The sequence below is a fragment of the Simochromis diagramma genome, unplaced genomic scaffold (genome assembly GCF_900408965.1).
Source record: "Simochromis diagramma unplaced genomic scaffold, fSimDia1.1 OVJJ01000603.1, whole genome shotgun sequence".
Taxonomy (NCBI): Eukaryota; Metazoa; Chordata; class Actinopteri; order Cichliformes; family Cichlidae; genus Simochromis; species Simochromis diagramma.
Genome location: NW_024387414.1, coordinates 21,705,467 through 21,719,518, shown reverse-complemented (window position 1 = coordinate 21,719,518; position 14,052 = coordinate 21,705,467). Strand labels below are relative to the sequence as shown.

At 40.2% G+C, this 14,052-nt stretch overlaps 2 protein-coding genes across 2 annotated transcripts; both read right to left on the bottom strand.

The window, feature by feature from the left end:
- Positions 1-138: 138 nt before the first annotated feature.
- On the bottom strand, positions 139-3,051 carry fth1a (ferritin, heavy polypeptide 1a). The gene is made up of 5 exons (XM_040010767.1): positions 2,773-3,051; positions 2,000-2,105; positions 1,292-1,438; positions 838-963; positions 139-557 (listed from the first exon to the last, which is right to left on the bottom strand). The coding sequence occupies exons 2-5, from the start codon at positions 2,099-2,101 to the stop codon at positions 399-401; spliced, it is 534 nt and encodes a 177-aa protein (XP_039866701.1). The 5' UTR covers positions 2,102-2,105; positions 2,773-3,051; the 3' UTR covers positions 139-398.
- A 3,089-nt stretch (positions 3,052-6,140) lies between these two features.
- On the bottom strand, positions 6,141-9,066 carry LOC120720907 (60S acidic ribosomal protein P2-like). The gene is made up of 5 exons (XM_040010765.1): positions 8,944-9,066; positions 7,998-8,121; positions 7,830-7,878; positions 6,687-6,782; positions 6,141-6,260 (listed from the first exon to the last, which is right to left on the bottom strand). Exons 2-5 carry the CDS (start codon positions 8,118-8,120, stop codon positions 6,184-6,186), a joined length of 345 nt encoding a protein of 114 aa, XP_039866699.1. The 5' UTR covers position 8,121; positions 8,944-9,066; the 3' UTR covers positions 6,141-6,183.
- Positions 9,067-14,052: the final 4,986 nt, after the last annotated feature.

Here is a 14,052-nt window from a genome sequence, read left to right as displayed (position 1 = left end):
CGTGTGTGAATTTTTATCTGAAGGCAATCAGCTGCAGTTTATTTTCTCTGGAGAAGGAACTGAAACAGATTGATGTTTGGTGTAGGCAGGTTTTTTTGCACTTTTACCATCACAGAAACATGAAAGACAAAAAAACAGTTCAGAATCCAGAGGGTTGGTTTATTTGGTCTGAGTAACACCTCCAGGCTTTAAAATACAGCAAATGTGTAGCAATGACGAGCGTTTCTAATTGTAGAGAGACATGCAAGATATAGGGAGGGTTTGAACAAACTCACAGGGGCTTCTAATAATAACATGAGTAATAACTTTAAAGGTCTAACCAGCAACATGCAGATGGCTTTTCATTTTGAAGCAAGATACAAATACACATAAGCTGTAGTCAATGTGGTGTGAGAGATTTAGCTGCTCTCTTTGCCAAGAGTGTGTTTGTCAAACAGGTACTCCGCCATGCCATTCTGGGGAGCGCCCATGCGGCGCAGATTGGTCACCCAGTCAGCCAGCTCTTTGATGGACTTCACCTGCTCATCCAGGTAGTGATTCTCAATGAAGTCGCACATCTGAAAGAGACAGTTTGGTTTAATAAGACGACACCAAAACAAAAACAAAAAAAACAAAGGCGAGACATCTCCTGCATTATACGTACACTTTAAAAATAAATGTCATACAGGCCACATCAGAGTCACCTATGTTTTTATATTACACAAAAAATAAAATGGAGTTCCAGATTTGCAGGTGTACAAACAATCAGCATGCCTTACGTGTGTTCACAATTTAATTTTGGTGTTCCTTCTCACTGCACTTTGCTGTGTAACATACACACCATATTTTAGTACTCACATGTGGGTCATTGTGTTCAGAGCAGAGTTTGTGCAAATCCAGCAGTGACTGGTTCACACTCTTCTCGAGCTGCAGGGCACATTCAAGAGCCTCGACACCGCTGCCCCACTCATCCCTGTCTGGCTTCTGCAATTAAAGCATCATAAAAAAACAAAACCCAAAATCAAAGTGAGACATTTATTAATGAAAGATAAACGTTCACCAACCTGACCTAAAAAAAAACAAAAAACAAAAAAACAAGCTTCCTGAATATGTAAAGCAGATTTGCGGTTTAACGTTTCACTCGAGTTCTGGCGGTCATGTTTGCATGCCCGAAAGCGATAAGAGACTCTGCACGCCCACGCCCTTGGTATCTCTCTGTCCCCATGTGAAGCTTAAGATAGCCCAGAACAATCTCACACTCAGCCAGAAGTTAACATAAGTTACAGTCCATTTGTTTTCACAAATCTCATACCTTGACGTCTTGGAGGAAGATCCTTCCACCCCTCTGGTTCTGCAGTTTCATTAGCTTCTCAGCGTGCTCACGCTCCTCATGCGACTGATGATGGAAAAACTTGGCAAAGTTGTGCAATGCCTGGTCATCACGATCAAAGTAGTAGGACTGTAAGGAAGAACGTTTGTAAACTTTAGGTAAGGTTTTTAAAATCTACCTGCCAAAACCATTACAAACAAAAAGGATTTGTCATACAGAGGACAGAAACCATAGTTGCCTGCCTGTTCTTTATACATACTCAAAGGAACTTCAACCTTTTTTTTTTTTTTTAATTCAATACCTAAACATTAATATCCCCTCAGTTTAAAAACCTCCCTTATATTTGACTAATCCTGTTTAAAAAGCAGCTTGCTCTGATAGTGGGTTATTTATTTATCCATTTTAAATGGCAGTAGGCTGCTTCAACACCTCCGAAACAACTTCCCCTGCCTTTTTCTCAGCTCAATGGCTGTACCTGGACTGAAACCAAGCACAGCACTTATACCACATAGCAGCCTAGTTAAAAGGAATTAAAATCACTTCTTGATTATAAATAAAATCTACTCACACTTCCCTTTTCTCTGAGCACGATTACCCGAGTGTCACCAGATGTTACAGACTGGTACTTTCCACTGAGCTGTCCTTCAATAACCCTTTTTAATCTGACTGTGCACCATGGATTGCTCTTACCATAGACAAGTAGACGTAGGAGGCATACAGCTCCAGGTTGATCTGCCTGTTGACTGCAGCCTCACAGTCCTGGTGGAAGTTCTGTCTGACCTGGGAACTCATGGTTCTGAAACATAAAAATCACAATTATATCAGTAACTATTTGCAAATGTGATTAGAGTAGGACGAGTTCAAGAGCAGTGAAAAGGTTCTGATTTATTTTATTTTATTTTATTTTTAAATAGGCTCCTTTTACTGTGTTTAAATACATTTCTGGGGTTTGGCCCACGAACCTCAGACAATAGCTCGACTTATAAGTGTCACACCTCATAACAGCTGCGTAATACTGATTGTGTTGCTCAGTATTTTTGATGTTTGACGAACGTTATTCTTTCATCAAACAGTATCACTGGGCTAGGCCATGTACGTTACGTAAGGCAAAAATCAGGGGAAAAAAAGTTTCATGAAAACATCTGCTAAACTTTGCACTCTTTACCATTAAAACAGGCCTTAACAATTACATAAGTCACAACGCAAAGTATGAATCTGGTTAAAGCTCGACTTGTTTAAATAAAGTAAATATTTATTTAGTACGATGCGTTTGAAGGAAGCCACACATGGCGCTGAAAACACTGCGCAAAGCTTGGGCAGCCAAATGCGTACAGGCCCACACTGACTGCGACCTGAAGCGGATAAATCGAACCAGTATTATCAAACTACAAAGCCAATGGCAGCCTGGAATCTATAATCAAACATAACGATAAGAAAAGAAAACATAGGGAACGTTTCCTTACCAAATTTCAGTGGCAGGTCTTGTTGAGAGGAGGTCGAAGCAGTGCGTTGTTAGCAAAACAAAGAGTTAGCTTCCGAGCTAGGTGGTTTTCAAGGCTGACTAAGCTAGCTAATGTTTCAAGTTTAAATTCACTCGATGTATCGGAGCGACTGGTCCCGTGCTGTGCTGTATAAAGACAGTTGAAAGGTTGCCGTTCAAGCACTGTTGAAGCAGGTAACCTTCACTGTCCGCTAACGAGAGACACGACTGAATGTTTCGACTCAGGCGCCTGTAGATTAGCACTTAGTGACGTCACCTGGCGGGGGTGTGGGAGGGGCCAAGAGGCAGAACATCAGAGCACGTACCCCAGTGTTAGTGAGCCTATTTGACTTTATTTTGTTTAATTTCAAAACATCCTTTTCATCATTTTCATTCACATGTGAACAAAGTCAACTTAGAAGTGATAATACTAACTAGTTCATACGTCTTTGGTCCCGTTTGTGGTTTGTAACAAGATCTGCTGACTCACCTTTGATCATGTGGAATGATTCATCTATTTATTTTTTTTTTACTATGTCATTAAAACATTCCAGAAAATTGGAGGTTAAGAAACAGTCTTATGATCACTTACCAGAACATGACTAACAAGTTCATTATGACACCCTGCACAGGAGTTGCCTTGGTAAAAATCCATAGCGTAGGCTTGTTGTGTCATTACCAAGGCAAGGTTTCCCAAAGGGGCAACCAGCTCTCCCTAGGGTTGTTTTTGTTTGTTTCTTCACTTTTTGTTTTTAATGAGAGAAAAAAAAATAAACACTACTTGCACGTACTAAGTATTGTATTTGTTGGAGCATTGTGTGTAGTTTTCCTCACTTAGATGCCAACAAACTGGGATCTAGAGTACACTCACAATTTCTAGTACAAGTTTGGACCAGCTAAACTCTTCATCGCCTAGATTTAACAAGGTGCTATAAACACTCCTCAGAGATTTTGGTTCATATTGATGTGACAGCATCACACACTCACTCCATGATGTACATTTCCTGACCCACCACACCCCAAAGGTGCTCTACTGGATTGAGATCTAGTGTCCATGGAGATCATTTGTGTAGTGAACTTATTGTCATGTTCAAAAAAACAGTTTGGGAAGATTCAAGCTTTGTGACATGGCACATTATTCTGCTGGAAGTAGCTATCCACAAATAAGTGCATTGTAGTCACAAATGGATGGACATGGTCAATAACAGTACTCAGGTGGGCTGTGGTGTTTAAATAATGCCCAGTTGATACTAAGGGGCTCAAAGCATGGTGAAAAAATATCCCCACATCTTTTCACCACTACCGCTAGTCTGAACCACTGATCCAAGACAGTATGGATCAGTATTTTCATCTTGTTTACACCAAATTCTGATCAGGATTCTGAATGTGGGAGCAGAAATTTAGACTCATGAGATCAACATTTATCCAGTCTTTTGTTGTACAATTTTGGTGAGTTTGTGTGAATTGTAGCCTCCGTTTCCCGTTCTTTGCAGACAAGAGTAGCACACAGTGTGGTCGTCCGCTGTGTAACTGCTTCAGGTTTTGTGTATCCAGTGTTATGCTCTTCTGCACACCTTTGTTGTAATGAGTGGTTATTTCGGTAACTGTTGTTTTCCAGAGTTTGAAGCAAGTCTGGCAATTCTCCTCTGACATCAACAAGGCTTTTCATCCAGAGAAACTGCATAATTTCTCTTTTTCATACTCCGTAAACCCTAGAAATGTTTGTGTGGGAAAATCCCAATAGATCAGCAGTTTCTGAAACACTCAGACCAGCCTATCTGACACCAGCAACCACGTTCAGAGTCACTTGAATCACCTTTCTTCCCCCATTGTGATGCTAGCTTGGTTTGAACTAGTTTGAACTAGCAAGTCATTGTGACCATCCTTAAAAACCTACTTGCACTGACCCGCTGCGGTGTGATTGGCTGATTTTAGGTATTTACATTATCAAGCTGTTGAACAGGTGTACCCAACAAATTGTCCACTGAGTGTATGTTTGCTTGGAACCCATTTCTAAAGTTTGGAGGCTGTTTGAATTTTTTTTTATGTATCTAACTTGAAAAATAAACAAGGACAAGGTGTTTCGGTTAAAATTTTGGCACAAATCATAAAAAAGAACAAATGTGCTGTAATTGTTTTTAAATCAAAATTTTAAAGCTTTTCACAAGGAAGCAAATATTTCAGCATTTGATCTTTAGTTTTCAGTAGGAACGAATCCATATTTGAGCCAAATCTTTCTAGGGAGCTATCTGTCTCTTTTAAACAAGAGCCAAATATAGGGCAATGTCCTAATATGTGGGACAAGGGTTCAAGGTATAAAAATGCTGTTAAGCTCCACGTGAAGCAGGACACCTTGTCACCCTAGATACTTGGAAGAGGCATTCAGTATAACTCCCAGTCAACAAAAACAACATGTGATGTTTGGTCCCATATAATGAGAGAAAATCGCTCTTGATACTGGACGCCTGCGCGGTTTATACTGTGGTGAATAATTTACATTCTGGGTGTTGACCTTTACACGCTGATAATATATGCTTTCAGGAGAGTGTTTGTTTTAATTTTATTATTGCTTCTAACACGTTGCTTATTACACCTGAGCTGTTTTGTAAAACCGTTTGTTCCCTGCTAAAATCTAATGAATTAACCATAAAAGTATCATTTCTAGACCAATGTTCGAATTTTACATACATGTAGTTTTACTCACATCAAGCACTGCAAAACAGTCTTCTTACTTGTTAAATATGTATTTTATAAAACATTAAGATGTATGCGAATAGATATTTACTGTAAAGTTGTCATAGCGACAGGCTGCCGACACTCAATCGGCGAAGCGTTTATCCTTTACACAACTGTCTTATTTACTTTTACGCTATGCAATTGAAGCAGCAGCATCCTTTCTTTTCCTCAAAACTAATACTTCTTTTTTGCAACTTTGCTTTTTCCCCTCTGAGGCTCACTGCTGCTGACGCAGAGGACTACGTGCAGCTTCAGCCGTGCCGGCAGCAGTTCGCCGTCACGTGACACTTTGTCCCTAGCTGTTAATAATTTAAGTGTTAGCCTCACAGGTGTCAAGTGTGGATATCTGCGTCTAAGCTCGTGGATAATTCAAACCGCTGAACAAAAGCCCAAAAATGAAGGGTCTGGTGTCGTCTGCTTTAGCGCTCAAAGGCTCCACAGCGCCATCTCCTGAGCACTGGGCTCAATCTCATCAGCCAGAGCCTTTTCAGTTTTTTTTTCTCCATTGAACTGAATAAGATCACATAACCGAACAAAGAATAGGCCCGATCAGGTCAAATTACACCCCCCCCCACACCCACACACACAAGTTTTAAAGTAAAGAGAAAAGCTGCATAAGAGGGATTTGGTAAAAACTTTATTGATCAGTTCAAGGAGTTTAATCGAAAAGGCCGAATCCCATGTCGTCATCGGACTCCTCAGACTCTTCCTTCTTCTCCTCTTTCTTCTCCTCAGCTGAAAAACAAAAAGCACTTGACATCACTTCCTGCTGTCATCACCATGACACAGCAACCTGCTCACGTGGTTGCCTAATATAACGGTTGTTTTAAAATACATTTAAATGCAACTGATTTTTATTTTGGAATTTCCCAGTTTTTGTTGAGAGTTTCTTACACGCTGCTGTATTAATATAAAAACAAAAAAAGCCTCTTTTCTAAAACCATTCAACTTAAAACCGTAGAATAAATTAAAATGCCTGCACTGTATTTACCCAGTATAGTGCGGATTTTGTGTGGATTAACTTGTGTAGATGCATCTTTCATGTCAACAGATCATTATTTGGCTCCATGTAGTCGTACAAACATACAAGGTGAAGGCAAAATCACAAAGTGGCAAATATGATTGATGGTGCCAAACAAGGTGCTAAGCTGCAATGCTCACCTGCAGCAGGAGCTGCGGCTCCGCCCGAGCCAGCAGCTGCAGAGCTGGCAACGGCTACGGCACCACCTGCTGGCATGCTGGCCAGCTTACCGTAACCTGAGGAGACACAAGTTGGCAGACATGAAGCACAAGTGATAACATCGACACTCAGCAGTCAGAAACAAGACAGAGGTCAGAAACGGCCCGTTATCATTACATGTGGTCTGACTTTACACATCTGATTAAATACAACTTTTTTCTTATCTTATATTCAAATCGATTCACTTTGTCCAATGAGATATCATGCCCTGCGGGTTTATAGAAAGTATGGCAAGAAAACTCATTATCACAGCAAATGCACCATGACACACTCAGGAAATATTTTTATGTCAGCCCACAAATAGGGTGCAAGATCAGCTATCACGAAGACCCAAATAAGAAAATGAAATATTGATGTTTTGCAACTTGTACTCACACCATCCCAACTGTATTTTAGGATAGTTTTTGCATTACAAGTATCACTTGCTGCATGCACCAGTAGCACTGGTATTAACCCTTTAACACTGTGCCACTTTTCTGCCCATCTGCAGTACTCTACATTATGACGTTTATATTTCATTCTGTTGTTCTTCGCTGTATTTTTAGTAGTAGTTCAGTAATGAGTTCTTTTTTTAGTCTTTTAAACTTGATACTGGGTTTCTGTTTTTTACTCCTATTGCACTGAGTGTGTAAGATGACTAATAAAAATTAATTAAGAAGTATAATTTGTGCATACAATAAGTAATTTGTCTATACACAATACCCTTATGAACCATTTTCAATGAACAAATTCTCCAGTATAACTGTGGTCCATACACAGTGTGCCATCCTCCATTACGGAAGAATCCAGCATTGAGAGCTTAGTTCACTCATATTTTTAATAATTCTTTTTTTTACCCTTAAATCTGTTTTCCCTGTGCGTCAAATGATTTTATCACTAGTCACAGTATCCAACACCATAAACTAGTTCAGACCCCTGCAGGGAGTCCATGTCAGTATTAAAATACTGCCTGAAGCCATTTAATTCTAAACTTTCAGACCTAACAACATTTCAGCCAAACAAAATTGTAAACCAAAATTAATCATGGTCTCACACACACATAAATGAAACTGTGGGAAACTCACCTGTGGTAATAACGTCATTCACGTTCTTGCCCTTCAGCTCACTGATAACCTGTTGAGAGAGAAAGATAGACGCAATTATAAACATAACCTAAAGGTAGGAACCAGCTGCCGGGAAAAACTGAAGCCACAACAGTAATAAAACACAAAGAGGAGCAGGTGGCTGTGTACCTTGTCGAGGCGTGTGTCATCGGTTTCAATGCCAACGCTCTCCAGGATCTTCTTGATGTCCTTGGCATCAGGGTTTTCATTGCCACCGAGGGCAGCCAGCAGGTAAGCAGCAACGTAACGCATCCTGAAACACCAAGTTTACTGGAAACATTAGTAACCATGCGGGACGTTTTTATGGACACAGGAAAATGAGTTATGTCTAAAGTTCAGACAATCTGTTTTTGCATTAACAAAAGTGGAAACACAGCAACTCATACAACATGTTAATTTTTCTTCATTATCAGCATATGCTAATTTTTTATATAAAAATCAAAGCCTGGAGAAAGTTATGGTATGCCTCAAAAGCTCAATCTCTGATTTTTATGTGAAAATGTTACAGTTTATAAGAAATGTATGGCTTCACCACAGCAGGGGAATATTAAATGCTGTCCCTGTTAGTGCATCATTTAACAAAAAAAACCAAACAAAACAAACAAAAACATCAAAAGACGTAGGGTCGACCCCTTTAGGGGTCCGTTTTTTCCTGGGTTTACACAGCTACAGGACTGTGATCCCAACGCATTTCTGAGTTATTACGGCGATTTTCAGTAAAACAGAAGTTCGCTGCTTTACTTTACAGCCGATACCCATCGTCCACTCATCTAAAAACTACATATTTTCGAATATTGAATATGCTTCTACTAAAATACTGTTTTCTCTACATCTATAAATCCTCAAAAATGCGACAATGTGGGAAAACACGGCATAATTTTAACACCCATGCGGCTCTCCGCTACCATTAGCCAACCTAGCGTAAGCTCCGGGAGCCAAAGAAAGGAACTAATGTTGGCTAAACGCTCTTTAATATTCTTAAAATGCCTGGGCTGAAAGTGTACATGCTTATCTGGGTGGCTCAGTTATTTTCTCAGTGTTTAATACGTTATTTACGTTTTAAAACCAAACTTACTTGAGCTAGATAGGAGAGCGCGTGTTCACTCTGAGGTTAGCACGGACAGAAAGGAAGTTACGTCACCGGAAAAAAGCAAAGTAGCCTTTCTTCTTCGTAAGAGCATTAAAAGTAAGCAGGAACCGAGGCGAGGCCTGCTGCTCAGGAGTGTGTTTGCAACCTCGGTGTAAAAACTTTACCTAACGCGAAATATTACACAAAAAATACATTCTTTTTCTTCTTCTTCTTCTTCTTCTTCTTCTTCTTGCCCCCCCCCCTGGAGTTGCCACCGTGGATTGAATATCTGCCTTAATTTCACTTTATGTCTTGCATCCTCCTCTGGTATACCAATCCTCTCCATGTCCTCCATCTCTCACTCTATGAATCAGTTTTGTGGTCTTACTCTTTTGCTCCTAACTGGCATCTCCATATTCAACATCCTTTGTCTCTCTAACTTTGCTTTCAAACCGTTCAAACTAAGCTGTCCCTCTGATGTACTCATATCCTGTATAAAAGATTTGGAGCTTGTAACTACATGCTTTATTGATATGAAGCGCTGGATGAAATGTCACTTTTACAAGAATCAAGGTTACTTTAATGTCGCTGTGTAAAAAAAAAAAGTGACACTGTACACTTCCTTGAAAATTAATTTCTCAGGAGTTCTCGGGAAACAGTCTATGTTGTATTTTTTGTGACGAGGCAGTGTGTGTTGTGTGTCTGTGTGAGGCCCCCTGAAACTTGACACTCTCTCCAACCCTTTTCCATATATGTGTTGTGAACAAATATGAAAAAAAGACAGAAATCAGGAAGAGGGCAAATACTTTTTCACAGCACTGTATACATAAGGGAGCTTGAGAGAGTCTCCGGTTTCAGGGACCTCACATGGACACACAACACGCACCGCCTCATTAAAAAAGCATAACACAGACTGTTTCCTGAGAACAGCACTGTATGTTCAGTGGTAAGTGGCCATTCTGACTTCTCCTGAAATCAATTATCAGCTCTCTGGTCCTGTCGGCATTTAGAACCAACTTGTTTTTAGCACATCAGCCTGTCATCTTCTGAACCTCTGCAGGCAGAGTCATCTCCTCCACTGATCAGCCCCGCCATGGCATTGTCTGTGGACTCAGTGATGGGTTTTGTGTTACAACGTGGTGTGCAGTCATATGCATACAGAGTATGTAGAGTAAAGAGAAGGGCTCCAGCCGCAACCTTGAGAGGCTCCTGTACTGAGTATGTGAGTGGTTTGGCTGTGGACACTTGGAGGCCTAGAGTGGACATCCTGTGGACATTTTTCTTTGATTATAAATTATTATATATGAAACTTGACCAACTGTGAATAAATGTAAAAGTTTACAAGTTGTGGGCCGAGTTTCTTTGGAACTAACTTCCAGTGAGCCAGGGTTATAATATGGACAAATCAATGTCGCAAAACACAGCTGTTTTTTGTTAACATAGTGCCTAATATAATGCATAATAGTAATCAATTGCTAATTAACTAATAATACAGTATTAGAGACGTTTGTAAAGCCTAATCATAACCCTGTTAGATAGTGAGGAACTAAACAAGAAGAAAAGCAGTAAAGACATTTATGTAGATGTATTATTTTAATCTTGTGATCTTTCAAGATGGGTGGGAACGAACCTCTGAGATTTATTTCAGCATAGTGCAACATTAAATTATAGTTCGCTTGTTTTTTAATTTGCACTCTGTCCAGTTAAACAGGAAAAGTAAATAAAATCTTAAATGATCCACAAAGGTTACTGGGAATCCATATTTGTATCTCATCCAGGAGACTTTTATCAGCCTTCTTCTGGTGCTGTTTGCAGAAGTCCATCCCCACCTCATTATTTGGGTCAATACTCATGTATAAGATAAGATAATAATCAGATAATATCTATAAATCATCTGCATCTTTTTGCACATGAAGCTTTGTGCTTTCGTGACTCTGCAGCAGCTCTCCTCTAACCATTTCAGTGTGTGTTACACTGTATATGAACATGAATCAGCTTCTTCCTCCTTGTCTGCTGCTACTGCTCACTTGGCTCCTGGTCTGGTTTGGCTTCCTGCCTCTTCTTCTGTCCCTGCTGCTGCTGCGTTTGGTCCTGGGTGTGATTGATTTCAGTTGCCAGAAGAGACGAAGTGAACCATCCACACATGAGAGCCTGCGACGGATGGCGTCAATGCCATGAGAAGGCAGCAGCTGTGCTGTGCTCTCAAGCTGTAGTGTGAACAACCAGCTCTAATGAATCGCTGTCACGTGCGCTGCTTGGTTCCAGGAGAACAGGCCCGAGCTCTTGTTACAGACCTCCTTCCTCTCAGACATATACAGTCTGGATGGGGTGCAAAGACTACTTAATACTGACAAGAGCAGCAAACTTGCAGGAGTTACCTGAGAGGGATACTTGTCAGATAGGCAGACTGTTGTCTTAAACGATCTTGGATGTATAACATTTAGTGAGTAAGCATTTATTTCTGGATTTCATCATTCATGGCGATTTGTACCTCAAAGCTACCTGTGCACAGTCTTCATGTTGATGTTAATGCCAGAGGTTTGGAGCGCTGCAGTTTCTGAGTCTGCAGAGTGTTGGTGGCTTAAGTGCTTTTTACTACAAGCCCCAATAGAACCTTTTAATGTTTACTTTTAAAATTTCAAAGATTAAGAAGTGTGGCCCAATACCTTTGTCTGTATAGTGTATTATTAGCCTTGATATTTGTGAATGTTAACAATTTATCTTTGCATTGAAAAAACCTTAGGAAATACTGGTTTTATGGATTTGTACTTTATCTTTCCTTTTTTGTGGAAGGAGCCAACAGAAAATATCTCTGGATATCAATGAGTGTCAGCTCCTCCGCCCTCTGGAGCAATCAGCCCACAGAGATGACTCATATTGAATATATTTCGAATATAAAGGAAAACGATGGACACAAAAGAACTGCTGACCTTCACGCAGTCATGTCATTCGTTCCTTTACTTTGTTCCCCTCTGTTATCCTATGCATTTCGCTCTACCCCTGATGGCCGTGTCTCTCTTTGTGTGATTGTGTGACGTCAGAAATTAATTTCAACCTGCCACATAGTATGTCTATATGTTTGTGGCATAGAGCCATAGTTGGTTATATTAGAGAAGTCAAAATAGCTGCTGTGAAAAAGGCTTATGAATCACATTCACACGAAAGCCGTTTATTCAGACAACGAATTTCCAGTTTCTGTGCTACTTGATTTTTCTATATGCATCTAATGATTAATACAGTTTTCAATGGAATTGTGAACTTACTCATGATTGTCATGGTTGTGATTTTATTTTTATGTTCTACTTTCACATCCATTTGGGTATTTCCATAATGCTCCGACCACGCTTCCTTACCTTTTAGTTTTGGTGACGATCTGGAAGTATGTGAAAGCAAATATTTGACCATTTCCTCTATGCCATAACAAATAGCGCTACATGTTTCAAAAAATAATTAAACATCCTGGAGTGAAAGAAAAGAGAGAAATAACAACAACTATGCAATAAAAAAAACCATAAATATTGCCAGGGTCCATAAAGATCACCAGGCCTATATCTGTTTTGTTGAGCTGGGAAATCACAGCTGCTTCCTCCACTGATAGTTCAGTTCTCCACACTGACTCATGCTGGTTGATTAGTGTCTCTTCTTTTTAGCTGATAGAAAGGCCAGTGCTTTTCTATTTACAGTTTTTTTGCTTATGCAATGGACATTTTTCCATCTAGTGAACAAGTAAGCAGACAAGGTTTAATTTCCAAATTAAAAATACCTCAAATACTTAGTTTTATCAACTAAAAATGCTTAATGAGACCAGTGTAACTGCATTAGTTCAGTTGAGTTTGAAAACCTAGGGGCCCATCCGAAGCAACGGACAGGGCCTCTTTTCCACAGTGCGTTTTTTGTCCTGTCTTCCTCCTCTCACCCTCCACTGGAGACTGTAGATGGCCGTCCTTATGTTAGCCTGGTTCTGCCGGAGGTTTCTTATTGTTAAAAGGGAGTTTTTCCTTCCCACTGTCACCAAAGTGCCTGCTCATAGGGGGGTTATGATTACTGTAGTTTTCTCTCTAGCTATCATTGTAGAATCTTTACTTTACAGCGCCTCAAGGCAACTGTTGTTGGGATTTGGTGCTATATAAATAAAATTTAATTAAATTGATTTTAATCGCACAAGAGATGTGAAGAGGAGAGTGCAGGCAGGGTGTAGAAAAGGGGTGAGGGGTGAGTGTGAGAGAAGGACAGCAGAAAAAGTGAAAGTTTATAAGATGAGACCTGCTGTGATGTATGGTTTGGTTTGGAGATGGTGGCACTGACAATAAAACAGCAGGGCAAGCTGGAGGTGGCAGAGTTAAAAAGACGGGAGTGACCATAATGGAAAGGATAAGAAATGACAGAGGATGTTTAAGATGGAGCTACCAGGAAAGGAGGATTGTTCGTGGATGTAGTGAAGAAGGACACACAGAGGACTGGAGGATGTTTGATAGGGTGAGATGGAGGTGGACCCCTGAAGAGAGCAACGGAAAGAAGATGATGTTATTTTTGCTTCATTATTTTTGTACTATTTTGCATGCAGGGTTAGCAGAACACAAGCAGCTAAAACCTGCTGAGACTGCACCTCTTCTGACAGCAGGAACCATCAGTTCATCTTCCAGAGTTTTCCTTATTCCCTGTGTCTTTGCTCTTAGAAAGTATCTGCATAGCAGAAATCATTTGCGGATGAGATGAACAGATTTCTACGTGGAGCTTACACATTCTCTTTGTGCCTTCCAGCTACAAAGACATGCATGTTAGGTTAACTGATGACTAAATTGGCCCAAAGTTTAAATGGGAGTGTGAATGGCTGTCTTTCTCTCTCTGCTAGGCCTGCAATAGACTAGCAACTGGCTCCAGCACCCTCAACAACACTTTCAAATTTGCCTTGTGAAGTCCCTGAAGGGTCCATGTTACCATTTCTGATCACATGACCCACCCTTTTCATGCTGCGCTGCTGCCATACTACTCTTTTCTTTATAGATTTACCTTTTTGACACCTACCTTGTACCACAAGAGTGACAGAGATGTGTCTTTCTTTCTAAAAATGAATGTAACGTGTAACAGATAGTGGAAAAACACGTTTAAAAGTCA

What these genes read in the sequence shown, in the direction of transcription:
- fth1a (XM_040010767.1), bottom strand. Translation starts at nt 2,101, where the DNA reads ATGAGTTCCCAGGTCAGACAGAACTTCCACCAGGACTGTGAGGCTGCA. An exon ending in CCTACGTCTACTTGTCTATG is followed by an intron (nt 1,439 to 1,999) that starts GTAAGAGCAATC and finishes TCTTCCTTACAG; the next exon opens with TCCTACTACTTTGATCGTGA. An exon ending in CTGAACACAATGACCCACAT is followed by an intron (nt 558 to 837) that starts GTGAGTACTAAA and finishes TGTCTCTTTCAG; the next exon opens with ATGTGCGACTTCATTGAGAA.
- LOC120720907 (XM_040010765.1), bottom strand. Translation starts at nt 8,120, where the DNA reads ATGCGTTACGTTGCTGCTTACCTGCTGGCTGCCCTCGGTGGCAATGAA. An exon ending in GAATGACGTTATTACCACAG is followed by an intron (nt 6,783 to 7,829) that starts GTGAGTTTCCCA and finishes GTGTCTCCTCAG; the next exon opens with GTTACGGTAAGCTGGCCAGC. An exon ending in AGCCGCAGCTCCTGCTGCAG is followed by an intron (nt 6,261 to 6,686) that starts GTGAGCATTGCA and finishes TTTGTTTTTCAG; the next exon opens with CTGAGGAGAAGAAAGAGGAG.